The sequence below is a fragment of the Pinus tabuliformis genome, chromosome 3_1 (assembly GCF_031772625.1).
Source record: "Pinus tabuliformis cultivar Carrire ecotype Pingquan chromosome 3_1, CPIR1, whole genome shotgun sequence".
Taxonomy (NCBI): domain Eukaryota; kingdom Viridiplantae; phylum Streptophyta; class Pinopsida; order Pinales; family Pinaceae; genus Pinus; species Pinus tabuliformis.
In genome coordinates, this window is record NC_142301.1 from 351,134,750 (window position 1) to 351,146,473 (window position 11,724).

General features: G+C 37.1%; 1 protein-coding gene across 1 annotated transcript; it reads left to right on the forward strand.

Moving 5' to 3' along the window:
* Positions 1 to 384: 384 nt before the first annotated feature.
* On the forward strand, positions 385 to 5,173 carry LOC149187163 (uncharacterized). The gene is made up of 6 exons (XM_089409578.1): positions 385 to 630; positions 740 to 972; positions 1,069 to 1,334; positions 1,371 to 2,218; positions 2,337 to 2,612; positions 2,737 to 5,173. Exons 1-6 carry the CDS (start codon positions 385 to 387, stop codon positions 4,873 to 4,875), a joined length of 4,008 nt encoding a protein of 1,335 aa, XP_089265704.1. The 3' UTR covers positions 4,876 to 5,173.
* Positions 5,174 to 11,724: the final 6,551 nt, after the last annotated feature.

Below are 11,724 nucleotides of genomic sequence, written 5' to 3' on the forward strand. Positions count from 1 at the left end.
CCACCCACCAAAAAAATATTGAGTGGTGTCCCATCAATGTTTTCTAATGAGCTGTAGGTTCAGTTTTTTCCTTTGTCTGGCCGGCTGGCCACGTGATTCCGATCCCCAACAATGTATGGTTGTGCACATCAATGGTCGGCCACTACGAAAACGCGCATTCAGACCTAAAACGCGCCTTCAGACATAAGCAAAAACCAGGGTAAAGGGTTTCATGTGTATTGCTGTATTTCTGCATAAAGCGTGTTTCCTATTGCAATTCTTCACAGCTTCTCTCGGCACTGAGAAACTCCTAATTCATCGGCTCCCTTGCAGTCTCAGACTGAGTCGTACTCATCGCCATCCTTCACATCTCTCCTATCTCTGTGTCTATTTTCCAAATTGGAAATGGCCGCATCCTCCTCCACCGCTGCCTCTACTTCCACCTCCCTTAATCCTAGCAACACGAGCAATTCCGCCTTTGATGTTTTTATAAATCACAGAGGCCCCGATGTCAAAAATACCTTCGCCAGTCATCTCTACTATCGGCTTACTTCGTACGGATTGAAGGTCTTTCTGGATCGGGAGGAATTGCGGCAGGGAGAGTATTTTAACTCTCAAATAGAAGAGGCTATTCGAACAGCCTCTGTGCACGTTGCTATTTTTTCCGCGGGATACGCTGACTCAACCTGGTGTCTAAATGAGCTCCTAATGATGCTGGAGTCAGGGGCTAAAATAATTCCAGTGTTTTACCAAGTGAAACCCTGATCTTAGATGGACCCAGGGCAAAGATACTGTGTATGCACAATCCCTGAAGAAACTTGGAGAGAAGACGGAGTATGAGGCTCAAACTGAGAGAAATGTTCTTATATGTGATCCTCAATCTCCTCAAAAGAAGCTGAAGCTGAGACACAATGCAGCCACTATTGAAGAGTGGCGAAATGCTCTTTCTAAAGTTTCCGGCATAAGCGGTTTCGAGCTGCAGGCGTGTAACGGGTAAGCGTTCAAACATCCTTCCCCGTGTTTCTGTTACTTTATATTGATAGATATGCACATACTATGTTTCTCACTGGTTATATTGTTTTTCGCCAGTGACGAGGGCCTCTTGCTACATAAGGTGGTTGAATGTGTGTTGAGAAATGTGAATAAACCATTGGATGTAGCCAAATATCCAACCGGTTTAGAAGAAAAAGTTAGCGATTTTGAAAATCAAGTGTTATTGCAGCATCCACAGAGTGGAAGAAAAGTTCAGGTAGTAGGGATTGTTGGGTTAGGTGGTGTAGGAAAAACAACCCTTGCAAAAGAAATCTTCAATAGGAAAAGGAAGAGTTCACAATCCTTCAATAAGGATAGTTCAGGTTATGCCGGATCTTGCTTTTTAGATGATGGTTCAGGTTATGCGGGATCTTGCTTTTTAGATGATGTAAGAGAAAATGTAGTTAAAGGCTCTTTAATAATATTGCAGAGAGAACTTCTTAGGAGCTTGACTGGGTCAGATCTGTTGATAGAAAATAACGCTGAAGCTATAGAAAGGCTTAAAAAGCATCTTTCATCTCACAAGATTTTATTAGTTTTAGATGATGTAGATAGCGTAGATCAGATTGATGAACTTGTGCCAGATCGAACTTGTATCCACTCAGATAGCTTAATATTGATTACATCTAGAGATAAGGATGTTCTCACGAGATCAGGGGTCGAAAACTCATTAATTTACAAGTTAGGCGGGCTAAGTACAGAACGCTCACTCAAGCTCTTTTGCCAGCATGCTTTCGGTCAGCCCGATCCACTCCCAGGATTTGAAAACTTGGCCCAGGACTTCGTAAATGCCTGTGATGGATTGCCTCTATCTCTGAAAGTGTTCGGTGGACTTCTCCATGGAAACAATGATCTGTCTTATTGGTCTGCCCAATTGGTTCAACTTCAAAAGAGACTTCATGAAGACATTAAAAAAAGGCTTCAAATTAGTTATGAAGCCTTGAATGAAGATGAAAAACAAGTATTCTTAGATATTGCTTGTTTTTTCATTGGACAAAAAAGGGAAATGGCCATTAGCATATGGAACGTCTCAAAATGGGGAGGCTGGTTAACATTACAAAATCTACAAAACAAGTGTCTGGTCGAAGTAGACTCCTACAATCGGATAAGTATGCATGATCACCTACGGGATCTTGCAATAAGTGAAGCCAGTGTTAAGCAACCACTTAGGTTTTGGCATTTTGATGACTTAGTGCAGCAATCAACTGTAAGTAGTCAATCCCTCAAATCCTCTTATATTTTATTCAATAAAGATCGGGGTTCATTATCTTACAAGAATGAATGAACCTGTAATCACTATCATTTATTTTTTTTATGATGGGCAGGGAATAATAACCGTGCGGGGAATTAGAATGGTTCTTAGCGAATACCATGATGATGATGATTTTGACTGTATTCAAATGACGAGGTTACACCTTGTTGATACTGAAGGTTCCCTCTTGGAACGCATTCTGAAGAGCGCGAAGTCGCCAAATCTCATATGGCTCCGCTGGAACAAGTGTCCATACTCATCTCTCCCTCCTCTGATTCCAATGAAGAAGCTAAAGTTTCTTCAGGTGTCCGGGGATAAATTAGAAACATTGTGGCAACAAGAATCACAGGTAAATTGAAATTTGTTGTATAAACATTTCTGTTTAGTGGTTATTATCAAAATAGCGTCTCGGAATAATTTGAAATGTTTAGTAGATGAGAATCGTGATCCACATATAAATATCTTTTTTGCAGCTCCCTTTATGTTTGGAGGAGTTGGACGTAGATGGATGTGCGCAGTTGAAGAACATATGGGGGTTGGACCAGCTGACAAAACTTCAGCGGTTAGATGTTTCTCGGTGCGCTCAGTTAGATGAGCTGCCAAGTATGGAATTATTGACATCTTTGGAGGAATTGAGGGCAAAGGGATGTGCGAAGCTGAAGAACATACGGGGGTTGCAGCAGGCCACAAAACTTCAGCTTTTAGATGTTAGAGGGTGCGCTCAGTTAGATGAGCTGCCGAGTATGGAATTATTGACATCTTTGGAGCGCTTGTGGGCAGACGGATGTACGAAGCTGAAAAGGATACGGGGTTTGGAGCAGGCCACAAAACTTCAGCATTTAGCTGTTAGAGGGTGCCCTCAGTTAGATGAGCTGCCGAGTATGGAATTATTGACATCTTTGGAGCACTTGTGGGCAGAGGGATGTACGAAGCTGAAGAGGATAAGGGGTTTGGAGCAGGCCACAAAACTTCAGAAGTTAAATGTTTCTGGGTGCGCTCAGTTAGATGAGCTGCCAAGTATGGAATTATTGACATCTTTGGAGCACTTGTGGGCAGAGGGATGTACGCAGCTGAAGAGGATACGGGGTTTGGAGCAGGCCACAAAACTTCAGACGTTAAATGTCAGTGGGTGCACTCAGTTAGATGAACTGCCAAGTATGGAATTATTGACATCTCTCCAGGAATTGAGGGCAAAGGGATGTGCGACACTGAAGAACATACGGGGGTTGCAGCAGGCCACAAAACTTCAGCATTTAAATGTTATAGGGTGCGCTCAGTTAGATGAGCTGCCGAGTATGGAATTATTGACATCTTTGGAGCGCTTGTGGGCAGAGGGATGTGCGAAGCTGAAGAACATACGGGGGTTGCAGCAGGCCACAAAACTTCAGCATTTAGATGTTACAGGGTGCGCTCAGTTAGATGAGCTGCCGAGTATGGAATTATTGACATCTTTGGAGCACTTGTGGGCAGAGGGATGTACGAAGCTGAAGAGGATACGGGGTTTGGAGCAGGCCACAAAACTTCAGACGTTAGATGTTAGTGGGTGCGCTCAGTTAGATGAACTGCCAAGTATGGAATTATTGACATCTCTCCAGGAATTGAGGGCAAAGGGATGTGCGACACTGAAGAACATACGGGGGTTGCAGCAGGCCACAAAACTTCAGCATTTAAATGTTATAGGGTGCGCTCAGTTAGATGAGCTGCCAAGTATGGAATTATTGACATCTTTGGAGGGCTTGTGGGCAGACGGATGTACGAAGCTGAAGAGGATACGGGGTTTGGAGCAGGCCACAAAACTTCAGACGTTACTTGTTTGTGGGTGCGCTCAGTTAGATGAACTGCCAAGTATGGAATTATTGACATCTCTCGAGGAATTGAGGGCAGAGGGATGTGCGAAGCTGAAGAACATACGGGGGTTGCAGCAGGCCACAAAACTTCAGCATCTAGATGTTAGAGGGTGCGCTCAGTTAGATGAGCTGCCGAGTATGGAATTATTGACATCTTTGGAGGAATTGAGGGCAGGGGGATGTGCGAAGCTGAAGAACATACGGGGGTTGCAGCAGGCCACAAAACTTCAGCATTTAAATGTTATAGGGTGCGCTCAGTTAGATGAGCTGCCGAGTATGGAATTATTGACATCTTTGGAGCGCTTGTGGGCAAAGGGATGTGCGAAGCTGAAGAACATACGGGGGTTGCAGCAGGCCACAAAACTTAAGCATTTAGATGTTAGAGGGTGCGCTCAGTTAGATGAGCTGCCGAGTATGGAATTATTGACATCTTTGGAGCACTTGTGGGCACGCGGATGTACGAAGCTGAAGAGGATACGGGGTTTGGAGCAGGCCACAAAACTTCAGACGTTAAATGTCAGTGGGTGCGCTCAGTTAGATGAACTGCCAAGTATGGAATTGTTGACATCTTTGGAGGAGTTGAGGGCAAATGGATGTTGGAAGCTGAAGAACATACGGGGCTTGTTGCAGTGTACACAGCTTCGAAGGCTACATCTCTCGGGGTGCTGTGAGTTAGAGGAGGTGGAATGTGTTGAACATTGTACGTGGTTGGAGGAGCTTGATGTCCGTGGGTGCCCCAAATTACAATGTCCAGTCTGGGAGTAGGGGGACGCTGGCCATTTAAAATCAAAACAAAAGAGGCGGTCATAAGACTATTTCATAATTGGGGATGTTCACAGTTGGTATAGTACATGGTCATTTTTATTTACAACATGATTTAAGGACACATATTTTATAAGTCAAATCTGAAAAATGTATGGGGTAGCAGTCTGTTTAATCATCGTTGTTGAATGTTCTTTTTATAAGTAATACGTCTCCTTCGGTTTATTTATTGATTAACTTAAAAAAAAAATGTTGTTTAATGAAATCTGAAAAATGTATGGGGTAGCAGTCTGTTTAATCATACGTCTCCTTTGGTTTATTTATTTACCTACCTTCATTATATTCAAATTTATGGTGTCGGGACTAGTTGCCGATTACTCCCTCTGAAGATACCTTTCAGTTTGAGGTTCAAGTTTATGACTAGTTCATTTTTTATAATGATTTGAAAAGTTTTCATTAAAAATATATAAACTTTATTTTAAGACTTAAAATAAAGTTTAAATTTTAATATTTTATTTTATTTTTAATAATGGATGAAAGCATATAAGGTATATAGTGATCGAGAATAAATACTGCACACAGCAAATGAATTTGAATTTGTTAGACGTGGAAAGTAATGTAGAAATCAAATATATATTGAGATCTATATTGAAAATTTATAAGATTGTTTTATTATTTATAATCATTATTTAAGTGGATACAAATATTAATAGGTATTAATATATTTATTTTTTTATTATAATCATTAATTAAGTGGATACAAATATTAATAGGTATTAATATATTTATTTATTGAAAGTAATTATTTATAAAATATATAGTTAAAGCTTTTAATATATTTATTATTTAATTTTTTTAAAAATGGAAGGATCTAAAAATAGAAAAACAAAAACAAAAAAACTGTAATTTTTTTAGTATTATATTGTTTTTGTTTCTTAATTTCTAGTAAAATAAAAGTAATTAAAGATTATTAGAATAATTAAAATTTTAAAGGAAATGATAAAGATGGCTAATCAAATTTTATGTGAATATATATTATTTGATGGTTATAAGATAGATGAATTAAAGGAAAATTTATTTATTTTGTCTTTGGCTTTTTACTGTATTAATGGATAATACTTAGTTGGGATATGGTTTAAAAATACTCTTTAAGTAAACTAGGTATTAAAATCTAGAAACTCTAATATTTGCACATAAATATAGATGAACTTACTAAGGAAAATTATTATTATATTAAAGTATATATTTTTGTATTCTTAGAATTGTGAAACATATTGCTTTAGATAACAATTTTTTGAAAATGATTTTTTTCACCTTGGCATAACTTTTGCCTCATGATTATGGAATGTTACTATTAATTGCCATTGGAACACTTCTTATATGTATTTTGGTATATAGGACTAAAGTAATCAAATTTCTTTGTTATGCGTTTAAAGTGAATTCATTACTTATTATCAGGGAACATGCTTCACTCATCATTGTAAATGTACAAGTTTTTTCTTTCTTTTCTATTTTTTAATGTGCTTTTCCTCATATTTGTGTTTTGGTTTGAATCATTTTTTTCAATTAAATTGTTTTATAAACCATTTCTGAAAGATTTTATATTGAATTTCATACACATATATCTACTTCTCTAAGTTTTAACATAATTTTTTCATTGTCTATCAACCAAATATATTTACATTTTGGATGAGTAAAAAAAATTAGCCAAAATGTTATTTTTGAAAGTGAGCATCATCTATGGGAGAGAAAGGAGCATGTGTGGAAAATGTCCCTATTGTGCAAGTTATGTTTTCCTAAAACAAAGTTGTTGAACCTTGACTAAAAAAAAGTATCATCAACTCACCAACAAAGAACCATCAAATATAACAAGCATTTGGTTTTCAATTCTATTTACATTATTCACATAAGAACGGACACATGCACTTATAGTTGTTTTCCAACATATTAGAAGTTGTCTAAAAGGTAAATGCTAATTTGAATGAGAAGATTATTCACAGATAAACCTACACATGCACTTGATAGTTGTTTTCCAACATATTAGAAGTTGTCTAAAATGTAAATGTTGATTTGAATGAGAAGATTATTCACACCTACACATGCACTTGATAGTTGTTTTCCAACATATTAGAAGTTGTCTAAAATGTAAATGTTGATTTGAATGAGAAGATTATTCACAGAAGAACCTACACATGCACTTGATAGTTGGTTTCCAACATATTAGAAGTTGTCTAAAAGGTAAATGCTGATTTGAATGAGAAGATGTGTGAAAACGTTTGCCAAAGGTTGTTCTAGGCAAGGTGATATTATTGGTAGTGGTTACAAAAGAACAAATTGTAGGAGCTTCAAGAAGATGAGTTTGTCTACATACATATGGCAAACAAATGAAGGAGATCATAAAAGTCATGGAAAAGAAATCATTTATGAGTTTGTCTACATACATGTGGCAAACAAATGAAGGAGATCACAAAGGTCATGGAAAAGAAATCATTTATTACTTACTCAACGAACACATTAACTCAACAAGAATGAAAAAATGAAGGCACATGATATATAGAATGATATATAGAATGGTAATGCAAATCTATACACTACAACAAACAAATAAAACATGGATAATAAGTAATTATAAACGCTGGAATAATAACTTAGTGTATTTTTGTGTAAAATATACGGATTGGTCCAAAAGAAAATTTATATGAATATGAAGTAGTGGTGTGATAAAATTTATATGAATGTAAGAAGTGTTGTGATACCACAATGTTTTGTAGCTTTAGTTTGTTTGAATGGGTGAGCATTAGATGTGTAACTCAATGTATTTTTGTGTAAAATATATGTATTGGTCCAAAAGAAAATTTATATGAATCTGAAGTAGTGGTGCGATAAAATTTATATGAATGTAACAAGTGTTGTGATACCACAATGTTTTGTAGCTTTAGTTTGTTTGAATGGGTGAGCATTAGATGTGTAATTTAGTGTATTTTTGTGTAAAATATATGTATTGGTCCAAAAGAAAATTTATATGAATCTGAAGTAGTGGTGTGATAAAATTTATATGAATGTAAGAAGTGTTGTGATACCACAATGTTTTGTAGCTTTAGTTTGTTGAATGAGTGAGCCTTAGGTGTGTGAGCGTTAGATGGGTGAGCGTTAGATGTGTAAGAGTTAGATGTGAGATATTTTTTAAATCCAATTTTTTTATATTGTAATATTGTTTTTTATTAATAAATTTATGAACAATTTTTTAGATAAAAGAAAATATAATATACATATCACATTATATAACATATAAATAGTACCTATAAATTAACATCCATCTTACCATAACCATTTTTAAATTTAATTAATAAGCGCATACAAATTTAATATTTACAATATAAAAAGATTTTTAATTATGAATATTTACTATGGATATTATTAACTTCTAAATAGGTTTTTTTACAATACCATGGGACAATACCTAAAAGAGATAGAGACAGGGAGGGAGAGGAGGGAAGAAAATCATAATACCATGGGCTAATACCATGGTTTATCTGGGCCATCTAAGATTTAGATTATGGATCTAGGATTTTAATTATTCTGTTACAATACCATGGGCCAATAACATAGCTTATCAATACCACATGCCCAAAAACCATAACTTATTTCAAAATCAAAATATTTTACAAATACTTTATTTTAATTTAACTTTTTAATATTTTTTAATTAAATCTAGAAGCAAAAAGGTTATAATTACTCTTGAGGTATATCTAAACCCTCCATCCTCACGACTACTAAAAATATTCCCATATAGATAAAACTGAGGTTTTAATAAATTAAAAGTGAGAATACTTTTATATATACATATGTGAAATTTACATAATATAAATAATATTATAAAGAACTCGGATAGATGCATCCTAACCAAACGATCCAAGCGAAGAGAGAAAGCAAAGTGACTAAAAATAATAAAGGAAAGATAGTGCATGATTCTTTTAAGTTTTTTATTATTGTTTTTTCTTTGACATGGTTGATCCAAAATATAGGTTTAATATTTTATAACCAATTATATATATATATATATATATATACTTTCTTAAATATAGTACAATGGGATCATATTTAAGAGAGAGAGTGAGATGGAGGGGGAATAGAGTGAGAGAGAGAGACATAGAGGTGGGAGAGACAAGGAGGGGTGGGGGGGGGCGGGGGAAGAGGAGGAGAGAGAGAGGGAGTGACAAGGGAAAGATGAAGATGGAATTAGGGAGAGAGGAGACGAGGGCAAAGAGAGAAAAGGAGAGGGTATAGATAGGCAAAGAAGGGGAAGAGAGCGACAAGGATACATAGATATGGAGGGGGAGAGAGCGGGAGAGTGAAAAGGAGAGAGGGAGGGAGATAGTGACATAGTTGGAGGGTGGAGAGAGAGGGAGAGTGTGATGGGGGGAGAGAGAGAGGGAGGTAGGAGAGAAAGGGAGAGAGAGGAAGGAGGAGAGAGAGGAAGGAGGAGAGAGAGGAGAGAGAGGGGGGAGAGATATGGAGTTGGAAGCGGAAGAAAGGCATAGAGAGAGAAAGGTGGAGAGGGAGAGGGAGTGACAAGGGAGATATGGAGAGATGATGAGGGAGAGAAGAGAAAGAGGGAAGAGAGAGAGAGGGAGATAAGGGGAAGATACTGAGAGAGAAGGGGAAGAGAGGGAGGGAGAGTGAGATAGATAGCTATGGAGAGAGAGTGTGTATATTTTTGCGGTGAGAAGGAGAGACAAGGGGAGATAGAGATATAGATGGAGGGGGAAGAGAGGGAAGAAGACAGAGGCAAAGAGAGGGAAGAAGAGAGAGGCAAATAAAGGGGGGAGGAAGAGAGATATATGTGGAGAGAGAGAGAGAGAGAGTGGGAAGAGAGAGAGAGGGAGAGGAAGAGGGAGGGAGAGAGAGAGAGAGATAGATAGATATGGAGAGAGAGTGTGTATGTTTGGGGATTGAGATAGAGAGACAATGGGAGATAGAGATATACATGGAGGGGGTAGAGAGAGAGTGTATGTTTGCGGGCTGATATCGAGAGATAAAGGAGAGACAGAGGGAGATATAGATATAGATGGAGGGGGTGAGAGGGAATAAGAGAGAGATAGAGAGGGAGGGAGGAAGAGAGATAGATATGGAGAGAGAGAGAGAGAGAGAGAGAGAGAGAGAGAGAGAGAGAGAGAGACATGTGTTTAGGGGGTTGAGATAGAGAAACAAATAAGGAGAGATGGATGGAGGTATAGATATAGATGACAGGGGAAGAGATGGAATAAGAGAAAGATAGAGAAATGGAGGGAGAGGCGAAGAGAGAGAGACGAGGGGGAGAGGGAGGGGGAGAGAGAGACGGGGGGGAGAGGGAGGGGGAGCGAGAGAAGGAGAGAGGGAGGGAGATAGACACAAAATGGAAGGTGGAGAGAGAGGGAAGAATAAAGAGAGACACAGAGACAAACACGAACATAGAAGTTAGATCTAGAAATTTATGAATATTTTGGTTTTTCACAAAAATATACGTTTTGATTTTAGTGTAGTTGTTGATTTCTACTACTAATTTATCGCTTACACTAGATGCATTGATTTCAATGTAGATGTCGATTTCTAATCTTATTTAATACTTTACACTAGATGCATTGATTTCAATGTAGATGTTGATTTTTACTCCTATTTGATTGCTTGCATTGGTTTCAGTGTAGATATTGGTTTCTAATCCTATTTGATTACTTGCACTAGATGCATTGATTTCAATGTAGATGTCGATTTATAATCCTATTTAATACCTTACACTAGATGCATTGATTTCAGTGTAGATGCTGATTTCTAATCCTATTTGATACCTTACACGAGATGCATTGATTTCAGTGTAAATGTTGGTTTCTACTCCCATTTGATTGCTTGCACTAGATGCACTGGTTTAAGTGTAGATATTGATTTCTAATCCTATTTGATTGCTTGCACTAGATGCATTGATTTCAGTGTAGATATTGATTTCTAATCCTATTTTATTGCTTACACTAGATGCATAGATTTCAGTGTAGATGTTGATTTATAATACTATTTGATTGTTTGCACTAAATGCATTAATTTCATTGTAGATATTGATTTCTGATTTGATTCAACTAGATGTATGGTGTGCAGAAATTTCAAAGTAATTAGATTGATATTGTGCATTGATTTCAGTGTAAGCACATCTCTGTCCCCTCCATCTATATCTCTATCTTCCATTGTATCTCCTTCTTTATCTCCCTATCTCACCCCCAAAACATACACACTCTCTCTCTCCATATCTATCTATCTCTCTCCCCCCTTTACCCCTTCCCCTCCCTCTCTCTCTCTTCCCCTTCTCTCTCTCTCTAACACTTCTCTCTTAATATATATATATATTCCTCTCCCCCTATCTTTGCCTTCTCTCTTCTCCCCTCTCTCTCCCCCCCGCCATCTATATCGCTATCTCCACTTGTCTCTCCTTCTCACCCCGAAAACATACACACTCTCTCTCAGTGTAAGCACATAAAAATTATTTATGATGTGAATTGACTTATGTGTTATAATAATTCAACCATAAATAATACTTGATTTTTCATCCTAAATAAAATGTTCACTTACCCGAAATGTTTGCTTCCTAAAAATCTAAACTATTTGTAATTGGCTACATTCTTATTATTCCCATTTTCCATCATTCAACATTGTAATCACTTTGCATTCAAATGCGATAATAGAAAATAACTACCATTGAATATTATTTGGGTTTAACACTCCATAAGTCACAATGATTGACTTTGGAGAAAACTACTATTAATATTGGAGAGCAACAAAGACAAGGTATGGTGTTTACTACAATAGTTTGAGTTAAATATTTGAATG